Source organism: Saccoglossus kowalevskii, chromosome 20 (assembly GCF_978046115.1).
Source record: "Saccoglossus kowalevskii chromosome 20, keSacKowa6.1, whole genome shotgun sequence".
In the NCBI taxonomy this organism is placed as follows: domain Eukaryota; kingdom Metazoa; phylum Hemichordata; class Enteropneusta; family Harrimaniidae; genus Saccoglossus; species Saccoglossus kowalevskii.
The window spans coordinates 31,622,969-31,647,705 of NC_140660.1; the positions used below are offsets into that span (position 1 = coordinate 31,622,969).

At 40.0% G+C, this 24,737-nt stretch overlaps 1 protein-coding gene across 1 annotated transcript in view; it reads right to left on the reverse strand.

The window, feature by feature from the left end:
- Nucleotides 1-4,908: 4,908 nt before the first annotated feature.
- The window catches only part of LOC102809632 (uncharacterized), a 105,273-nt gene continuing 85,444 nt past the window's right edge, over nt 4,909-24,737 (reverse strand). The window contains exon 8 of the mRNA XM_085494489.1: nt 4,909-6,499. Coding sequence (XP_085350615.1) covers nt 4,998-6,499 — 1,502 coding nt within the window. The 3' untranslated portion in view covers nt 4,909-4,997. The remainder of the gene's footprint in view (nt 6,500-24,737) is intronic.

A 24,737-nucleotide genomic window follows, 5' to 3' on the forward strand; every position in this document is an offset into this window, starting at 1 on the left:
CAGTGGTGTATGATGAGCAATATTGAGTAGATCAGCCATTGCTGGGTGGTGAGCAATATTGAGTAGATCAGCCATTGCTGGGTGGTGAGCAATGTTGAGTAGATCAGCCATTGCTGTGTGGTGAGCAATATTGAGTAGATCAGCCAGTGGTGTATGATGAGCAACATTGAGTAGATCAGCCATTGCTGTGTGGTGAGCAATATTGAGTAGATCAGCCAGTGGTGTATGATGAGCAACATTAAGTAGATCAGCCAGTGCTGTATGATGAGCAATATTGAGTAGATCAGCCAGTGGTGTGTGGTGAGCAATGTTGAGTAGATCAGCCATTGCTGTGTGGTGAGCAATGTTGAGTAGATCAGCCATTGCTGTGTGGTGAGCAATATTGAGTAGATCAGCCAGTGGTGTATGATGAGCAATATTGAGTAGATCAGCCAGTGGTGTGTGGTGAGCAATGTTGAGTAGATCAGCCATTGCTGTGTGGTGAGCAATGTTGAGTAGATCAGCCATTGCTGTGTGGTGAGCAATATTGAGTAGATCAGCCATTGCTGTGTGGTGAGCAATAGTGAGTAGATCAGCCAGTGGTGTATGAAGAGCAATATTGAGTAGATCAGCCAGTGGTGTATGATGAGCAACATTAAGTAGATCAGCCAGTGGTGTATGATGAGCAATATTGAGTAGATCAGCCATTGCTGTGTGGTGAGCAATATTGGATAGACCAGCCAGTGGTGTATGATGAGCAATATTGAGTAGATCAGCCATTGCTGTGTGGTGAGCAATGTTGAGTAGATCAGCCAGTGGTGTATGATGAGCAATATTGAGTAGATCAGCCAGTGGTGTGTGGTGAGTAATATTGAGTAGATCAGCCAGTGGTGTGAGGTTAGCAATATTGAGTAGATCAGCCAGTTGTGTATGATGAGCAATATTGAGTAGATCAGCCAGTGGTGTGTGGTGAGCAATATTGAGTAGATCAGTCAGTTGTGTATGATGAGCAATATTGAGTAGATCAGCCAGTGGTGTATAATGAGCAATATTGAGTAGATCAGCCATTGCTGTGTGGTGAGCAATATTGAGTAGATCAGCCAGTGGTGTATGATGAGCAATATTGAGTAGATCAGCCAGTGGTGTGTGATGAGCAATATTGAGGAGATCAGCCATTGCTGTGTGGTGAGCAATGTTGAGTAGATTAGCCAGTGGTGTATGATGAGCAATATTGAGTAGATCAGCCATTGCTGGGTGGTGAGCAATATTGAGGAGATCAGCCAGTGGTGTATGATGAGCAATATTGAGTAGATCAGCCATTGCTGTGTTGTGAGCAATATTGAGTAGATCAGCCATTGCTGTGTGGTGAGCAATATTGAGTAGATCAGCCATTGCTGGGTGGTGAGCAATAGTGAGTAGATCAGCCATTGCTGGGTGGTGAGCAATATTGAGGAGATCAGCCAGTGGTGTATGATGAGCAATATTGAGTAGATCAGCCAGTGGTGTGTGGTGAGCAATATTGAGTAGATCAGCCATTGCTGTATGATGAGCAATATTGAGTAGATCAGCCATTGCTGTATGATGAGCAATATTGAGTAGATCAGCCATTGCTGTGTGGTGAGCAATATTGAGTAGATCAGCCATTGCTGGGTGGTGAGCAATAGTGAGTAGATCAGCCATTGCTGGGTGGTGAGCAATATTTAGTAGATCATCCATTGATGTGTGGTGAGCAGCAGTGAGTAGATCATGCATTGATGTGTGGTGAGCAGCAGTGAGTAGATCAGCCATTGCTGTGTGGTGAGCAGCAGTGAGTAGATCAGCCATTGCTGTGTGGTGGGCAATATTGAGTAGATCAGCCATTGCTGTGTGGTGAGCAATATTGAGTAGATCAGCCAGTGGTGTGTGGTGGGCAACATTGAGTAGATCAGCCAGTGGTGTGTGGTGAGCAATATTGAGTAGATCAGACAGTGGTGTATGATGAGCAATACTGAGTAGATCAGCCATTGCTGTGTGGTGGGCAATATTGAGTAGATCAGCCAGTGGTGTGTGGTGAGCAATATTGAGTAGATCAGCCATTGCTGTGTGGTAAGCAATAGTGAGTAGATCAGCCAGTGGTGTATGATGAGCAATATTGAGTAGATCAGCCATTGCTGGGTGGTGAGCAATATTGAGTAGATCAGCCATTGCTGGGTGGTGAGCAATATTGAGTAGATCAGCCAGTGGTGTGTGTTGAGCAATATTGAGTAGATCATCCATTGCTATGTGGTGGGCAATATTGAGTAGATCAGCCATTGCTGTGTGGTGAGCAATATTGAGTAGATCAGCCATTGCTGTGTGGTAAAAGCAATAGTGAGTAGATCAGCCAGTGGTGTATGATGAGCAATATTGAGTAGATCAGCCATTGCTGGGTGGTGAGCAATATTGAGTAGATCAGCCATTGCTGGGTGGTGAGCAATGTTGAGTAGATCAGCCATTGCTGTGTGGTGAGCAATATTGAGTAGATCAGCCAGTGGTGTATGATGAGCAACATTGAGTAGATCAGCCATTGCTGTATGATGAGCAATATTGAGTAGATCAGCCAGTGGTGTATGATGAGCAATATTGAGTAGATCATCCAGTGGTGTATGATGAGCAATATTAAGTAGATCAGCCAGTGGTGTATGATGAGCAATATTGAGTAGATCAGCCAGTGGTGTATGATGAGCAACATTGAGTAGATCAGCCAGTGCTGTATGATGAGCAATATTGAGTAGATCAGCCAGTGGTGTATGATGAGCAACATTGAGTAGATCAGCCATTGCTGTATGATGAGCAATATTGAGTAGATCAGCCAGTGGTGTATGATGAGCAATATTGAGTAGATCAGCCAGTAGTGTATGATGAGCAACATTAAGTAGATCAGCCAGTGGTATATGATGAGCAACATTAAGTAGATCAGCCAGTGCTGTATGATGAGCAATATTGAGTAGATCAGCCAGTGGTGTGTGGTGAGCAATGTTGAGTAGATCAGCCATTGCTGTGTGGTGAGCAATGTTGAGTAGATCAGCCATTGCTGTGTGGTGAGCAATATTGAGTAGATCAGCCAGTGGTGTATGATGAGCAATATTGAGTAGATCAGCCAGTGGTGTGTGGTGAGCAATGTTGAGTAGATCAGCCATTGCTGTGTGGTGAGCAATGTTGAGTAGATCAGCCATTGCTGTGTGGTGAGCAATATTGAGTAGATCAGCCATTGCTGTGTGGTGAGCAATAGTGAGTAGATCAGCCAGTGGTGTATGAAGAGCAATATTGAGTAGATCAGCCAGTGGTGTATGATGAGCAACATTAAGTAGATCAGCCAGTGGTGTATGATGAGCAATATTGAGTAGATCAGCCATTGCTGTGTGGTGAGCAATATTGAGTAGATCAGCCATTGCTGTGTGGTGGGCAATGTTGAGTAGATCAGCCAGTGGTGTATGATGAGCAATATTGAGTAGATCAGCCATTGCTGTGTGGTGAGCAATATTGAGTAGATCAGCCAGTGGTGTATGATGAGCAATATTGAGTAGATAAGCCATTGCTGGGTGGTGGGCAATATTGAGTAGATCAGCCATTGCTGTGTGGTGGGTAATGTTGAGTAGATCAGCCAGTGGTGTATGATGAGCAATATTGAGTAGATCAGCCATTGCTGTGTGGTGAGCAATATTGAGTAGATCAGCCATTGCTGTGTGGTGGGCAATGTTGAGTAGATCAGCCAGTGGTGTATGATGAGCAATATTGAGTAGATCAGCCATTGCTGGGTGGTGGGCAATATTGAGTAGTTCAGCCATTGCTGTGTGGTGGGCAATATTGAGTAGTTCAGCCATTGCTGTGAGGTGAGCAATATTGAGTAGATCAGCCATTGCTGTGTGGTGAGCAATATTGAGTAGATCAGCCATTGCTGGGTGGTTTAATACCGAATTTATAATTTCAGTAAAATTAATCAATATTAGTAATATACATCACCCTTTAAAATTTCACAAAATTAGAGCTCATTTTATGTGTGTTGTTGTCATGCTAACCACAGGTTAATCTGTATTTTGATCTATTTTGTCTTTCATTCTACAAGACAACCAAACATTACAATTATAGAATTCAAAATACATTTTCATAAAAGTGAGAAAATTTAATCGACTATAGTTAATGAAAAGTTAATTAAAATACATTTCTACTGTCTGCCATTCTCAATATCTAAAATATTGGTCACTTTATAATAATAGATATTACCATTGTTCATGTGATAATATGATATTGTCACTTTATAACAATAGATATTACCATTGTTCATGTGATAATATATTGTCACTTTATAACAATAGATATCACCATTGTTCATGTGATAATTTGATATTGTCACTTTATAACAATAGATATCACCATTGTTCATGTGATAATGTATTGTCACTTTATAACAATAGATATCACCATTGTTCATGTGATAATATATTGTCACTTTATAACAATAGATATCACCATTGTTCATGTGATAATATATTGTCACTTTATAACAATAGATATCACCATTGTTCATGTGATAATATGATATTGTCACTTTATAACAATAGATATCACCATTGTTCATGTGATAATGTATTGTCACTTTATAACAATAGATATCACCATTGTTCATGTGATAATATATTGTCACTTTATAACAATAGATATCACCATTGTTCATGTGATAATATATTGTCACTTTATAACAATAGATATCACCATTGTTCATGTGATAATATGATATTGTCACTTTATAACAATAGATATCACCATTGTTCATGTGATAATGTATTGTCACTTTATAACAATAGATATCACCATTGTTCATGTGATAATATATTGTCACTTTATAACAATAGATATCACCATTGTTCATGTGATAATGTATTGTCACTTTATAACAATAGATATCACCATTGTTCATGTGATAATATATTGTCACTTTATAACAATAGATATCACCATTGTTCATGTGATAATATATTGTCACTTTATAACAATAGATATCACCATTGTTCATGTGATAATCCACCAATAGTATCAATAGCACTTTGTATAGCTATTGGTTCCACAAACATTCTATCAGTGTCTGTGTGTCTATATTGTTGATAATTGATATCACATGATTGTATTAAGACAGGGTGATTGGTTGGTTGTGATAATGGAACCATAGCATGGCTTGTTACATTCTGCATTGGATCAATCACCATAGTTGATTTAGATGTAACCTTTTCTTTTTTCTGCAAACCTTCAATATCTTTACGATGGATTTTCATGTGTGTTTTCAAATTATCAGAACGATTTACTTTCTTTCCACAAACTGAACATTCATAATTTTTCTCCCCAGAATGAATTGTCATGTGACGTTTAAGATGGCCACTTTTAAAAAATGTTCCCCCGCATAATTTGCATTTGTATCGTTTGTCTCCAGTATGATGTCGTTTGTGATCAGCAAGTTGTTGGTTTTTACTAAACCGTTTACCACATATTTCACATTGGTATGGTTTTTCACCAGTATGTCTTCTAATATGAGCCCTTAAATCATCAGCTCGTACAAATGCAAACTCACATTGTGTACATTTATATGGTTTCTCACCTGTATGTATAAACTTATGAGATCTTAGACTTGATAACTGACTAAACGTCTTACCACATTCATCACATTGATATGGTTTCTCACCTGTATGACATCTCAAATGTACAACTAAGTTGGATTTCTGTGGAAATGATTTACCACATGTCTCACATGAATATAATTTTTCTCGATGTGACATACGCTGATGAGCTTTTAAAGATGTGGTATGGGCAAATTTTTTTTCACATTTATCACACTGTAACAGTTTTTGTTCATTTGTCAAATGTTTTTCATTATGTGTTGTGAGATGGGAAGCAGAGGAAAATGTTTTACTGCACGTATCACATTTAAAAGGTCTCTCTTTTTTATGAACGGCGCGGACATGTTGTAACAAATTTGGGTAACCAGCTAAAAGTTTACCACATTCCTGACAACTTAATTTCTCTTTTATATGTATTTTTCGGTGACGTTTCAAATCAATTATTTTTAAGAACACCACCTGACATATATTACACTGTAATGAAGCATTTAAATTTTGCTTTGACTTTATTGGCTCATAATCTTTATCCTCATTGTTGCCATGACTCCCATCATCATCTTTCATATCATCCTCAGAGGTTTCCTCTCTAAGTATAGACTGCGTCATTTGAACTGCCTTTTTTGTTTTTGTTTTACTTCCCGATGGTCTTCCACGTTTTCTTAAGGCAGTAATTGTTGCTTTTTTGGGGGCAATTTGTTTTCTGCGACTGCTGCGGGTTGCCATGCCTACTAGCGTTTTTTTAGATGAAAATTCTTTAGGAATTGTTATCATTATTGTCTGTGTCTCCTTCTCTTTAGATTCAACACTGATAGGGTCTGTTGACCCAAATGAAACACTGGCAGTTGATTGGTTGTCGTCAGTCTGTGTGCTTTCATTATGTGTCTTCTTTACACCTGAATAAAACACAAAGACAGAAATAAATGGACATGTACAAGACTATACATAACAAACCATTGAGAATGTCACAGCTCCCTCTGTTCTTGTATATAAATAATAAAATGTCAGCCTTTATACATTTTGTATGCATGTACTAGTTCCATCACAAATGAACAAAATGACTTGTATTGCATGATATCTGAACATGTTTGGGATTCTAACTTTTATGTCTTGAAAAATGTAATAAATTATGAGTGCTTCCAGATAGTCTAATGGTTTATCAGTCACTACCAAATTACATTGTATACAGTTAGATAGTCTAATGGTTTATCAGTCACTACCAAATTACATTGTATACAGTTAGATAGTCTAATGGTTTATCAGTCACTACCAAATTACATTGTATACACTTAGATAGTCTAATGGTTTATCAGTCACTACCAAATTACATTGTATACAGTTAGATAGTCTAATGGTTTATCAGTCACTACCAAATTACATTGTATACAGTTATATAGTCTAATGGTTTATCAGTCAGTACCAAATTACATTGTATACACTTAGATAGTCTAATGGTTTATCAGTCACTACCAAATTACCTTGGATACAGTTAGATAGTCTAATGGTTTATCAGTCACTACCAAATTACATTGTATACAGTTAGATAGTCTAATGGTTTATCAGTCACTACCAAATTACATTGTATACAGTTAGATAGTCTAATGGTTTATCAGTCACTACCAAATTACATTGTATACACTTAGATAGTCTAATGGTTTATCAGTCACTACCAAATTACATTGTATACAGTTATATAGTCTAATGGTTTATCAGTCAGTACCAAATTACATTGTATACACTTAGATAGTCTAATGGTTTATCAGTCACTACCAGATTACATTGTATACACTTAGATAGTCTAATGGTTTATCAGTCACTACCAAATTACATTGTATACAGTTAGATAGTCTAATGGTTTATCAGTCACTACCAAATTACATTGTATACAGTTAGATAGTCTAATGGTTTATTAGTCACTACCAAATTACATTGCATACACTTAGATATTCTAATGATTTATCAGTCATTACCAAATTACATTGTATACAGTTAGATAGTCTAATGGTTTATCAGTCAGTACCAAATTACTTTGTATACACTTAGATAGTCTAATGGTTTATCAGTCACTACCAAATTACATTGTATACACTTAGATAGTCTAATGGTTTATCAGTCACTACCAAATTACATTGTATACAGTTAGATAGTCTAATGGTTTATCAGTCACTACCAAATTACATTGTATACAGTTAGATAGTCTAATGGTTTATTAGTCACTACCAAATTACATTGCATACACTTAGATATTCTAATGATTTATCAGTCATTACCAAATTACATTGTATACAGTTAGATAGTCTAATGGTTTATCAGTCACTACCAAATTACATTGTATACAGTTATATAGTCTAATGGTTTATCAGTCACTACCAAATTACATTGTATACAGTTAGATAGTCTAATGGTTTATCAGTCACTACCAAATTACATTGTATACACTTAGATATTCTAATGGTTTATCAGTCATTACCAAATTACATTGTATACAGTTAGATAGTCTAATGGTTTATCAGTCACTACCAAATTACATTGTATACAGTTATATAGTCTAATGGTTTATCAGTCACTACCAAATTACATTGTATACAGTTAGATAGTCTAATGGTTTATCAGTCACTACCAAATTACATTGTATACAGTTAGATAGTCTAATGGTTTATCAGTCACTACCAAATTACATTGTATACACTTAGATAGTCTAATGGTTTATCAGTCACTACCAAATTACATTGTATACACTTAGATAGTCTAATGGTTTATCAGTCACTACCAAATTACATTGTATACACTTAGATAGTCTAATGGTTTATCAGTCACTACCAAATTACATTGTATACACTTAGATAGTCTAATGGTTTATCAGTCACTACCAAATTACATTGTATACAGTTAGATAGTCTAATGGTTTATTAGTCACTACCAAATTACATTGTATACACTTAGATATTCTAATGGTTTATCAGTCACTACGAAATTACATTGTATACAGTTAGATAGTCTAATGGTTTATCAGTCACTACCAAATTACATTGTATACAGTTATATAGTCTAATGGTTTATCAGTCACTACCAAATTACATTGTATACAGTTAAGATAGTCTAATGGTTTATCAGTCACTACCAAATTACATTGTATACAGTTAGATAGTCTAATGGTTTATCAGTCACTACCAAATTACATTGTATACAGTTAGATAGTCTAATGGTTTATCAGTCACTACCAAATTACATTGTATACAGTTAGATAGTCTAATGGTTTATCAGTCACTACCAAATTACATTGTATACAGTTAGATAGTCTAATGGTTTATCAGTCACTACCAAATTACATTGTATACAGTTATATAGTCTAATGGTTTATCAGTCACTACCAAATTACATTGTATAAACTTAGATAGTCTAATGGTTTATCAGTCACTACCAAATTACATTGTATACAGTTAGATAGTCTAAAACCCATAAATCCATCGAGGAGAACCATTAATTTACACTTAGAAGTCCGGGGTTAGAAAAGTTATCAATACAATAGTTACAATATTGGTAGTTCCAACAAAAACAATGGCTGAGATATAAAAAGCAGAATTCTTTTGTTGATAAGCAAAAACTAATTCAGATGCTAACTGGATAGCATTAAATAAGCATAATTGTGTAAAAATAATATAGTTGAATTTGAAATGGTTGCCAGTCACCCATTTGGATTGGATGGCAAAACAAATCAACCATTTTGGATTGGATGGCTAAACAAATCAACCATCTTGGATTGGATGGCAACACAAATCAACCACCTTGGATTGGATGGCAACGCAAATCAACCACCTTGGATTGGATGGCAACACAAGTCAACCATCTTGAATTGGGTGGCAACACAAATCAATCATCTTGGATTGCATGGCAACACAAATCAACCATCCTGGATTGGATGGCAACACAAATCAGACATCTTGGATTGGATGGCAACACAAATCAGACATCTTGGATTGGGTGGCAACACTAATCAACCATCTTGAATTGGATGGCAACGCAAATCAACCACCTTGGATTGGATGGCAACACAAATCAGACATCTTGGATTGGGTGGCAACACAAATCAACCATCTTGGATTGCATGGCAACACAAATCAACCATTCTGGATTGGAAGGCAACACAAATCAACCATCCTGGATTGCATGGCAACACAAATCAACGATCTTGAATTGGATGGCAACGCAAATCAACCACCTTGGATTGGATGGCAACACAAATCAACCATCCTGGATTGCATGGCAACACAAATCAACCATCTTGGATTGCATGGCAACACAAATCAACCATCTTGAATTGGATGGCAATGCAAATCAACCACCGTGGATTGGATGGCAACACAAGTCAACCATCTTGAATTGGGTGGCAACACAAATCAACCATCTTGGATTGCATGGCAACACAAATCAACCACCTTGGATTGGATGGCAACACAAGTCAACCATCTTGAATTGGGTGGCAACACAAATCAACCATCTTGGATTGCATGGCAACACAAATCAACCATCTTGGATTGGATGGCAACACAAGTCAACCATCTTGGATTGGATGGCAACACAAATCAACCATCCTGGATTGGATGGCAACACAAGTCAACCATCTTGGATTGGATGGCAACGCAAATCAACCATCCTGGATTAGACGGCAACACAAATCAACCATCCTGGATTGGATGGCAACACAAGTCAACCATCTTGAATTGGGTGGCAACACAAATCAACCATCTTGGATTGCATGGCAACACAAATAAACCATCCTGGATTGGATGGCAACAGAAATCAGACATCTTGGATTGGGTGGCAACACAAATCAACCATCTTGGATTGGGTGGAAACACAAATCAACCATCTTGGATTGCATGGCAACACAAATCAACCATCCTGGATTGCATGGCAACACAAATCAACCATCTTGAATTGGATGGCAATGCAAATCAACCACCTTGGAATGGATGGCAACACAAATCAACCATCCTGGATTGCATGGCAACACAAATCAACCATCTTGAATTGGATGGCAATGCAAATCAACCACCTTGGATTGGATGGCAACACAAGTCAACCATCTTGAATTGGATGGCAACACAAATCAACCATCTTGAATTGGATGGCAACACAAATCAACCACCTTGGATTGGATGGCAACGCAAATCAACCACCTTGGATTGGATGGCAACGCAAATCAACCACATTGGATTGGATGGCAACACAAGTCAACCATCTTGAATTGGGTGGCAACACAAATCAACCATCTTGGATTGCATGGCAACACAAATCAACCATCCTGGATTGGATGGCAACACAAATCAGACATCTTGGATTGGGTGGCAACACAAATCAACCATCTTGGATTGCATGGCAACACAAATCAACCATCCTGGATTGGAAGGCAACACAAATCAGACATCTTGGATTGGGTGGCAACACAAATCAACCATCTTGGATTGCATGGCAACACAAATCAACCATCCTGGATTGCATGGCAACACAAATCAACCATCTTGAATTGGATGGCAATGCAAATCAACCACCTTGGAATGGATGGCAACACAAATCAACCATCCTGGATTGCATGGCAACACAAATCAACCATCTTGAATTGGATGGCAATGCAAATCAACCACCTTGGATTGGATGGCAACACAAGTCAACCATCTTGAATTGGATGGCAACACAAATCAACCATCTTGAATTGGATGGCAACACAAATCAACCACCTTGGATTGGATGGCAACGCAAATCAACCACCTTGGATTGGATGGCAACGCAAATCAACCACATTGGATTGGATGGCAACACAAGTCAACCATCTTGAATTGGGTGGCAACACAAATCAACCATCTTGGATTGCATGGCAACACAAATCAACCATCCTGGATTGGATGGCAACACAAGACAACCATCTTGGATTGGATGGCAACACAAGTCAACCATCTTAGATTGCATGGCAACACAAATCAACCATCCTGGATTGGATGGCAACACAAGTCAACCATCTTGGATTGGATGGCAACGCAAATCAACCAACTTTGATCAGATAACAACACAAACCAACCATCTTGGATTGGATGGCAACACAAATCAATCATCTTGAATTGGGTGGCAACACAAATCAGACATCTTGGATTAGGTGGCAACACAAATTAACCATCTTAGATTGGATGGCAACGCAAATCAACCATCCTGGATTAGATGGCAACACAAATCAACCAACTTGGATTGAATAACAACACAAACCAACCATCTTGGATTGGATGGCAACATAAATCAATCATCTTGAATTGGGTGGCAACACAAATCAGACATCTTGGATTGGGTGGCAACACAAATCAACCATCCTGGATTGGATGACAATACAAGTCAACCATCTTGGATTGGATGGCAATGCAAATCAACCATCTTGAATTGGATGGTAACCCAAATCAACCATCCTGGATTGGATGGCAACACAAGTCAACCATCTTGGATTGGATGGCAACGCAAATCAACCACTCTGGATTAGATGGCAACACAAATCAACCAACTTGGATTGGATAACAACACAAACCAACCATCTTGGATTGGATGGCAACACAAATCAATCATCTTGAATTGGGTGGCAACACAAATCAGACATCTTGGATTGGGTGGCAACACAAATCAGACATCTTGGATTGGATGGCAAGGCAAATCAACCATCTTGAATTGGATGGTAACCCAAATCAACCATCCTGGATTGGATGGCAACGCAAATCAACCACTCTGGATTAGATGGCAACACAAATCAACCAACTTGGATTGGATAACAACACAAACCAACCATCTTGGATTGGATGGCAACACAAATCAATCATCTTGAATTGGGTGGCAACACAAATCAGACATCTTGGATTGGGTGGCAACACAAATCAGACATCTTGGATTGGATGGCAACACAAGTCAACCATCTTGGATTGGATGGCAACGCAAATCAACCATCCTGGATTAGATGGCAACATAAATCAACCATCCTGGATTGGATGGCAACACAAGTCAACCATCTTGGATTGCATGGCAACACAAATCAATCATCTTGAATTGGGTGGCAACACAAATCAGACATCTTGGATTGGGTGGCAACACAAATTAACCATCTTGGATTGGATGGCAACGTAAATCAACCATCCTGGATTAGATGGCAACACAAATCAACCAACTTGGATTGGATAACAACACAAACCAACCATCTTGGATTGGATGGCAACATAAATCAATCATCTTGAATTGGGTGGCAACACAAATCAGACATCTTGGATTGGGTGGCAACGCAAATCAACCATCTTGAATTGGATGGTAACACAAATTAACCATCCTGGATTGGGTGGCAACACAAATCAACCAACTTGGATTGGATAACAAAACAAACCAACCATCTTGGATTGGATGGCAACATAAATCAATCATCTTGAATTGGGTGGCAACACAAATCAAACATCTTGGATTGGATGGCAACACAAATCAACCATCTTGGATTGCATGGCAACACAAATCAACCATCCTGGATTGCATAGCAACACAAGTCAACCATCTTGGATTGAATGGCAACGCAAATCAACCATCTTGAATTGGATGGTAACACAAATCAACCATCCTGGATTAGATGGCAACACAAATAAACCAACTTGGATTGGATAACAACACAAACCAACCATCTTGGATTGGATGGCAACACAAATCAATCATCTTGAATTGGGTGGCAACACAAATCAGACATCTTGGATTGGGTGGCAACACAAATTAACCACCTTGGATTGGATGGCAACACAAGTCAACCATCTTGAATTGGGTGGCAACACAAATCAACCATCTTGGATTGCATGGCAACACAAATCAACCATCCTGGATTGGATGGCAACACAAATCAGACATCTTGGATTGGGTGGCAACACAAATCAACCATCTTGGATTAGGTGGCAACACAAATTAAACATCTTAGATTGGATGGCAACGCAAATCAACCATCCTGGATTAGATGGCAACACAAATCAACCAACTTGGATTGAATAACAACACAAACCAACCATCTTGGATTGGATGGCAACATAAATCAATCATCTTGAATTGGGTGGCAACACAAATCAGACATCTTGGATTGGGTGGCAACACAAATCAACCATCCTGGATTGGATGACAATACAAGTCAACCATCTTGGATTGGATGGCAATGCAAATCAACCATCTTGAATTGGATGGTAACCCAAATCAACCATCCTGGATTGGATGGCAACACAAGTCAACCATCTTGGATTGGATGGCAACGCAAATCAACCACTCTGGATTAGATGGCAACACAAATCAACCAACTTGGATTGGATAACAACACAAACCAACCATCTTGGATTGAATGGCAACACAAATCAATCATCTTGAATTGGGTGGCAACACAAATCAGACATCTTGGATTGGGTGGCAACACAAATCAGACATCTTGGATTGGATGGCAAGGCAAATCAACCATCTTGAATTGGATGGTAACCCAAATCAACCATCCTGGATTGGATGGCAACGCAAATCAACCACTCTGGATTAGATGGCAACACAAATCAACCAACTTGGATTGGATAACAACACAAACCAACCATCTTGGATTGGATGGCAACACAAATCAATCATCTTGAATTGGGTGGCAACACAAATCAGACATCTTGGATTGGGTGGCAACACAAATCAGACATCTTGGATTGGATGGCAACACAAGTCAACCATCTTGGATTGGATGGCAACGCAAATCAACCATCCTGGATTAGATGGCAACACAAATCAACCATCCTGGATTGGATGGCAACACAAGTCAACCATCTTGGATTGCATGGCAACACAAATCAATCATCTTGAATTGGGTGGCAACACAAATCAGACATCTTGGATTGGGTGGCAACACAAATTAACCATCTTGGATTGGATGGCAACGTAAATCAACCATCCTGGATTAGATGGCAACACAAATCAACCAACTTGGATTGGATAACAACACAAACCAACCATCTTGGATTGGATGGCAACATAAATCAATCATCTTGAATTGGGTGGCAACACATCAGACATCTTGGATTGGGTGGCAACGCAAATCAACCATCTTGAATTGGATGGTAACACAAATTAACCATCCTGGATAGGGTGGCAACACAAATCAACCAACTTGGATTGGATAACAAAACAAACCAACCATCTTGGATTGGATGTCAACATAAATCAATCATCTTGAATTGGGTGGCAACACAAATCAAACATCTTGGATTGGATGGCAACACAAATCAACCATCTTGGATTGCATGGCAACACAAATCAACCATCCTGGATTGCATAGCAAGACAAGTCAACCATCTTGGATTGAATGGCAATGCAAATCAACCATCTTGAATTGGATGGTAACACAAATCAATCATCCTGGATTGGGTGGCAACACAAATCAACCATCTTGGATTGGGTGGCAACACAAATTAACCACCTTGGATTGGATGGCAACACAAGTCAACCATCTTGAATTGGGTGGTAACACAAATCAACCATCTTGGATTGCATGGCAACACAAATCAACCATCCTGGATTGGATGGCAACACAAATCAGACATCTTGGATTGGGTGGCAACACAAATCAACCATCTTGGATTGCATGGCAACACAAATCAACCATCCTGGATTGCATGGCAAAACAAATCAACCATCTTGAATTGGATGGCAATGCAAATCAACCACCTTGGATTGGATGGCAACACAAGTCAACCATCTTGAATTGGGTGGCAACACAAATCAACCATCTTGTATTGCATGGCAACACAAATCAACCATCTTGGATTGGATGGCAACACAAGTCAACCATCTTGGATTGGATGGCAACACAAATCAACCATCCTGGATTGGATGGCAACACAAGTCAACCATCTTGGATTGGATGGCAACGCAAATCAACCATCTTGAATTGGATGGTAACACAAATTAACCATCCTGGATTGGATGGCAACACAAGTCAACCATCTTGAATTGGATGGCAACACAAATCAACCATCTTGAATTGGATGGCAACACAAATCAACCACCTTGGATTGGATGGCAACGCAAATCAACCACCTTGGATTGGATGGCAACGCAAATCAACCACCTTGGATTGGATGGCAACACAAGTCAACCATCTTGAATTGGGTGGCAACACAAATCAACCATCTTGGATTGCATGGCAACACAAATCAACCATCTTGGATTGGATGGCAACACAAGTCAACCATCTTGAATTGGGTGGCAACACAAATCAACCATCTTGGATTGCATGGCAACACAAATCAACCATCTTGGATTGGATGGCAACACAAATCAACCATCTTGGATTGGATGGCAACACAAATCAACCATCCTGGATTGGATGGCAACACAAGTCAACCATCTTGGATTGGATGGCAACGCAAATCAACCATCCTGGATTAGATGGCAACACAAATCAACCATCCTGGATTGGATTGCAACTCAAGTCATCCATCTTGGATTGCATGGCAACACAAATCAATCATCTTGAATTGGGTGGCAACACAAATCAGACATCTTGGATTGGGTGGCAACACAAATTAACCATCTTGGATTGGATGGCAACGCAAATCAACCATCCTGGATTAGATGGCAACATAAATCAATCATCTTGAATTGGGTGGCAACACAAATCAACCAACTTGGATTGGGTGGCAAAGCAAATCAACCATCTTGAATTGGATGGTAACACAAATTAACCATCCTGGATTGGGTGGCAACACAAATCAACCAACTTGGATTGGATAACAACACAAACCAACCATCTTGGATTGGAAGGCAACATAAATCAATCATCTTGAATTGGATGGCAACACAAATCAACCATCTTGGATTGCATGGCAACACAAATCAACCAACTTGGATTGGATAACAACACAAACCAACCATCTTGGATTGGATGGCAACATAAATCAATCATCTTGAATTGGGTGGCAACACATATCAACCAACTTGGATTGGGTGGCAACGCAAATCAACCATCTTGAATTGGATGGTAACACAAATTAACCATCCTGGATTGGGTGGCAACACAAATCAACCAACTTGGATTGGATAACAACACAAACCAACCATCTTGGATTGGATGGCAACATAAATCAATCATCTTGAATTGGATGGCAACACAAATCAACCATCTTGGATTGCATGGCAACACAAATCAACCATCCTGGATTAGATGGCAACACAAATAAACCAACTTGGATTGGATAACAACACAAACCAACCAACTTGGATTGGATGGCAACACAAATCAATCATCTTGAATTGGGTGGCAACACAAATCAGACATCTTGGATTGGGTGGCAACACAAATCAACCACCTTGGATTGGATGGCAACACAAGTCAACCATCTTGAATTGGGTGGCAACACAAATCAACCATCTTGGATTGCATGGCAACACAAATCAACCATCCTGGATTGGATGGCAACACAAATCAGACATCTTGGATTGGGTGGCAACAAAAATCAACCATCTTGGATTGCATGGCAACACAAATCAACCATCCTGGATTGGAAGGCAACACAAATCAGACATCTTGGATTGAGTTGCAACACAAATCAACCATCTTGAATTGGATGGCAACACAAATCAACCACCTTGGATTGGATGGCAACGCAAATCAACCACCTTGGATTGGATGGCAACGCAAATCAACCACCTTGGATTGGATGGCAACACAAGTCAACCATCTTGAATTGGGTGGCAACACAAATCAACCATCTTGGATTGCATGGCAACACAAATCAACCATCTTGGATTGGATGGCAACACAAGTCAACCATCTTGAATTGGGTGGCAACACAAATCAACCATCTTGGATTGCATGGCAACACAAATCAACCATCTTGGATTGGATGGCAACACAAATCAACCATCTTGGATTGGATGGCAACACAAATCAACCATCCTGGATTGGATGGCAACACAAGTCAACCATCTTGGATTGGATGGCAACGCAAATCAACCATCCTGGATTAGATGGCAACACAAATCAACCATCCTGGATTGGATTGCAACTCAAGTCATCCATCTTGGATTGCATGGCAACACAAATCAATCATCTTGAATTGGGTGGCAACACAAATCAGACATCTTGGATTGGGTGGCAACACAAATTAACCATCTTGGATTGGATGGCAACGCAAATCAACCATCCTGGATTAGATGGCAACATAAATCAATCATCTTGAATTGGGTGGCAACACAAATCAACCAACTTGGATTGGGTGGCAAAGCAAATCAACCATCTTGAATTGGATGGTAACACAAATTAACCATCCTGGATTGGGTGGCAACACAAATCAACCAACTTGGATTGGATAACAACACAAACCAACCATCTTGGATTGGAAGGCAACATAAAGCAATCATCTTGAATTGGATGGCAACACAAATCAACCATCTTGGATTGCATGGCAACACAAATCAACCAACTTGGATTGGATAACAACACAAACCAACCATCTTGGATTGGATGGCAACATAAATCAATCATCTTGAATTGGGTGGCAACACATATCAACCAACTTGGATTGGGTGGCAACGCAAATCAACCATCTTGAATTGGATGGTAACACAAATTAACCATCCTGGATTGGGTGGCAACACAAATCAACCAACTTGGATTGGATAACAACACAAACCAACCATCTTGGATTGGATGGCAACATAAATCAATCATCTTGAATTGGATGGCAACACAAATCAACCATCTTGGATTGCATGGCAACACAAATCAACCATCCTGGATTAGATGGCAACACAAATAAACCAACTTGGAATGGATAACAACACAAACCAACCAACTTGGATTGGATGGCAACACAAATCAATCATCTTGAATTGGGTGGCAACACAAATCAGACATCTTGGATTGGGTGGCAACACAAATCAACCACCTTGGATTGGATGGCAACACAAGTCAACCATCTTGAATTGGGTGGCAACACAAATCAACCATCTTGGATTGCATGGCAACACAAATCAACCATCCTGGATTGGATGGCAACACAAATCAGACATCTTGGATTGGGTGGCAACAAAAATCAACCATCTTGGATTGCATGGCAACACAAATCAACCATCCTGGATTGGAAGGCAACACAAATCAGACATCTTGGATTGAGTTGCAACACAAATCAACCATCTTGGATTGCATGGCAACACAAATCAACCATCCTGGATTGCATGGCAACACAAATCAACCATCGTAAATTGGATGGCAATGCAAATCAACCACCTTGGATTGGATGGCAACACAAATCAACCATCCTGGATTGCATGGCAACACAAATCAACCATCTTGAATTGGATGGCAATGCAAATCAACCACCTTGGATTGGATGGCAACACAAGTCAACCATCTTGGATTGGATGGCAACGCAAATCAACCACCTTGGATTGGATGGCAACGCAAATCAACCACCTTGGATTGGATGGCAACGCAAATCAACCACATTGGATTGGATGGCAACGCAAATCAACCACCTTGGATTGGATGGCAACGCAAATCAACCACATTGGATTGGATGGCAACACAAGTCAACCATCTTGAATTGGGTGGCAACACAAATCAACCATCTTGGATTGCATGGCAACACAAATCAACCATCCTGGATTGGATGGAAACACAAGACAACCATCTTGGATTGGATGGCAACACAAGTCAACCATCTTGGATTGCATGGCAACACAAATCAACCATCCTGGATTGGATGGCAACACAAGTCAACCATCTTGGATTGGATGGCAACGCAAATCAACCAACTTTGATCAGATAACAACACAAACCAACCATCTTGGATTGGATGGCAACACAAATCAATCATCTTGAATTGGGTGGCAACACAAATCAGACATCTTGGATTAGGTGGCAACACAAATTAACCATCTTAGATTGGATGGCAACGCAAATCAACCATCCTGGATTAGATGGCAACACAAATCAACCAACTTGGATTGAATAACAACACAAACCAACCATCTTGGATTGGATGGCAACATAAATCAATCATCTTGAATTGGATGGCAACACAAATCAGACATCTTGGATTGGGTGGCAACACAAATCAACCATCCTGGATTGGATGACAATACAAGTCAACCATCTTGGATTGGATGGCAATGCAAATCAACCATCTTGAATTGGATGGTAACCCAAAACAACCATCCTGGATTGGATGGCAATGCAAATCAACCACTCTGGATTAGATGGCAACACAAATCAACCAACTTGGATTGGATAACAACACAAACCAACCATCTTGGATTGGATGGCAACATAAATCAATCATCTTGAATTGGATGGCAACACAAATCAACCATCTTGAATTGGATGGCAATGCAAATCAACCACCTTGGATTGGATGGCAACACAAGTCAACCATCTTGAATTGGGTGGCAACACAAATCAACCATCTTGGATTGCATGGCAACACAAATCAACCATCCTGGATTGGATGGCAACACAAGTCAACCATCTTGAATTGGATGGCAACACAAATCAACCATCTTGAATTGGATGGCAACACAAATCAACCACCTTGGATTGGATGGCAACGCAAATCAACCACCTTGGATTGGATGGCAACGCAAATCAACCACCTTGGATTGGATGGCAACACAAGTCAACCATTTTGAATTGGGTGGCAACACAAATCAACCATCTTGGATTGCATGGCAACACAAATCAACCATCTTGGATTGGATGGCAACACAAGTCAACCATCTTGAATTGGGTGGCAACACAAATCAACCATCTTGGATTGCATGGCAACACAAATCAACCATCTTGGATTGGATGGCAACACAAATCAACCATCTTGGATTGGATGGCAACACAAATCAACCATCCTGGATTGGATGGCAACACAAGTCAACCATCTTGGATTGGATGGCAACGCAAATCAACCATCCTGGATTAGATGGCAACACAAATCAACCATCCTGGATTGGATGGCAACACAAGTCAACCATCTTGGATTGCATGGCAACACAAATCAATCATCTTGAATTGGGTGGCAACACAAATCAGACATCTTGGATTGGGTGGCAACACAAATTAACCATCCTGGATTGGATGGCAACACAAATCAACCATCCTGGATTAGATGGCAACACAAATCAACCAACTTGGATTGGATAACAACACAAACCAACCATCCTGGATTGGATGGCAACACAAGTCAACCATCTTGGATTGGATGGCAACGCAAATCAACCATCCTGGATTAGATGGCAACACAAATCAACCATCCTGGATTGGATTGCAACTCAAGTCATCCATCTTGGATTGCATGGCAACACAAATCAATCATCTTGAATTGGGTGGCAACACAAATCAGACATCTTGGATTGGGTGGCAACACAAATTAACCATCTTGGATTGGATGGCAACGCAAATCAACCATCCTGGATTAGATGGCAACATAAATCAATCATCTTGAATTGGGTGGCAACACAAATCAACCAACTTGGATTGGGTGGCAACGCAAATCAACCATCTTGAATTGGATGGTAACACAAATTAACCATCCTGGATTGGGTGGCAACACAAATCAACCAACTTGGATTGGATAACAACACAAACCAACCATCTTGGATTGGATGGCAACATAAATCAATCATCTTGAATTGGATGGCAACACAAATCAACCATCTTGGATTGCATGGCAACACAAATCAACCAACTTGGATTGGATAACAACACAAACCAACCATCTTGGATTGGATGGCAACATAAATCAATCATCTTGAATTGGGTGGCAACACATATCAACCAACTTGGATTGGGTGGCAACGCAAATCAACCATCTTGAATTGGATGGTAACACAAATTAACCATCCTGGATTGGGTGGCAACACAAATCAACCAACTTGGATTGGATAACAACACAAACCAACCATCTTGGATTGGATGGCAACATAAATCAATCATCTTGAATTGGATGGCAACACAAATCAACCATCTTGGATTGCATGGCAACACAAATCAACCATCCTGGATTAGATGGCAACACAAATAAACCAACTTGGAATGGATAACAACACAAACCAACCAACTTGGATTGGATGGCAACACAAATCAATCATCTTGAATTGGGTGGCAACACAAATCAGACATCTTGGATTGGGTGGCAACACAAATCAACCACCTTGGATTGGATGGCAACACAAGTCAACCATCTTGAATTGGGTGGCAACACAAATCAACCATCTTGGATTGCATGGCAACACAAATCAACCATCCTGGATTGGATGGCAACACAAATCAGACATCTTGGATTGGGTGGCAACAAAAATCAACCATCTTGGATTGCATGGCAACACAAATCAACCATCCTGGATTGGAAGGCAACACAAATCAGACATCTTGGATTGAGTTGCAACACAAATCAACCATCTTGGATTGCATGGCAACACAAATCAACCATCCTGGATTGCATGGCAACACAAATCAACCATCGTAAATTGGATGGCAATGCAAATCAACCACCTTGGATTGGATGGCAACACAAATCAACCATCCTGGATTGCATGGCAACACAAATCAACCATCTTGAATTGGATGGCAATGCAAATCAACCACCTTGGATTGGATGGCAACACAAGTCAACCATCTTGGATTGGATGGCAACGCAAATCAACCACCTTGGATTGGATGGCAACGCAAATCAACCACCTTGGATTGGATGGCAACGCAAATCAACCACATTGGATTGGATGGCAACGCAAATCAACCACCTTGGATTGGATGGCAACGCAAATCAACCACATTGGATTGGATGGCAACACAAGTCAACCATCTTGAATTGGGTGGCAACACAAATCAACCATCTTGGATTGCATGGCAACACAAATCAACCATCCTGGATTGGATGGAAACACAAGACAACCATCTTGGATTGGATGGCAACACAAGTCAACCATCTTGGATTGCATGGCAACACAAATCAACCATCCTGGATTGGATGGCAACACAAGTCAACCATCTTGGATTGGATGGCAACGCAAATCAACCAACTTTGATCAGATAACAACACAAACCAACCATCTTGGATTGGATGGCAACACAAATCAATCATCTTGAATTGGGTGGCAACACAAATCAGACATCTTGGATTAGGTGGCAACACAAATTAACCATCTTAGATTGGATGGCAACGCAAATCAACCATCCTGGATTAGATGGCAACACAAATCAACCAACTTGGATTGAATAACAACACAAACCAACCATCTTGGATTGGATGGCAACATAAATCAATCATCTTGAATTGGATGGCAACACAAATCAGACATCTTGGATTGGGTGGCAACACAAATCAACCATCCTGGATTGGATGACAATACAAGTCAACCATCTTGGATTGGATGGCAATGCAAATCAACCATCTTGAATTGGATGGTAACCCAAAACAACCATCCTGGATTGGATGGCAATGCAAATCAACCACTCTGGATTAGATGGCAACACAAATCAACCAACTTGGATTGGATAACAACACAAACCAACCATCTTGGATTGGATGGCAACATAAATCAATCATCTTGAATTGGATGGCAACACAAATCAACCATCTTGAATTGGATGGCAATGCAAATCAACCACCTTGGATTGGATGGCAACACAAGTCAACCATCTTGAATTGGGTGGCAACACAAATCAACCATCTTGGATTGCATGGCAACACAAATCAACCATCCTGGATTGGATGGCAACACAAGTCAACCATCTTGAATTGGATGGCAACACAAATCAACCATCTTGAATTGGATGGCAACACAAATCAACCACCTTGGATTGGATGGCAACGCAAATCAACCACCTTGGATTGGATGGCAACGCAAATCAACCACCTTGGATTGGATGGCAACACAAGTCAACCATTTTGAATTGGGTGGCAACACAAATCAACCATCTTGGATTGCATGGCAACACAAATCAACCATCTTGGATTGGATGGCAACACAAGTCAACCATCTTGAATTGGGTGGCAACACAAATCAACCATCTTGGATTGCATGGCAACACAAATCAACCATCTTGGATTGGATGGCAACACAAATCAACCATCTTGGATTGGATGGCAACACAAATCAACCATCCTGGATTGGATGGCAACACAAGTCAACCATCTTGGATTGGATGGCAACGCAAATCAACCATCCTGGATTAGATGGCAACACAAATCAACCATCCTGGATTGGATGGCAACACAAGTCAACCATCTTGGATTGCATGGCAACACAAATCAATCATCTTGAATTGGGTGGCAACACAAATCAGACATCTTGGATTGGGTGGCAACACAAATTAACCATCCTGGATTGGATGGCAACACAAATCAACCATCCTGGATTAGATGGCAACACAAATCAACCAACTTGGATTGGATAACAACACAAACCAACCATCCTGGATTGGATGGCAACACAAGTCAACCATCTTGGATTGGATGGCAACGCAAATCAACCATCCTGGATTAGATGGCAACACAAATCAACCATCCTGGATTGGATTGCAACTCAAGTCATCCATCTTGGATTGCATGGCAACACAAATCAATCATCTTGAATTGGGTGGCAACACAAATCAGACATCTTGGATTGGGTGGCAACACAAATTAACCATCTTGGATTGGATGGCAACGCAAATCAACCATCCTGGATTAGATGGCAACATAAATCAATCATCTTGAATTGGGTGGCAACACAAATCAACCAACTTGGATTGGGTGGCAACGCAAATCAACCATCTTGAATTGGATGGTAACACAAATTAACCATCCTGGATTGGGTGGCAACACAAATCAACCAACTTGGATTGGATAACAACACAAACCAACCATCTTGGATTGGATGGCAACATAAATCAATCATCTTGAATTGGATGGCAACACAAATCAACCATCTTGGATTGCATGGCAACACAAATCAACCAACTTGGATTGGATAACAACACAAACCAACCATCTTGGATTGGATGGCAACATAAATCAATCATCTTGAATTGGGTGGCAACACAAATCAACCAACTTGGATTGGGTGGCAACGCAAATCAACCATCTTGAA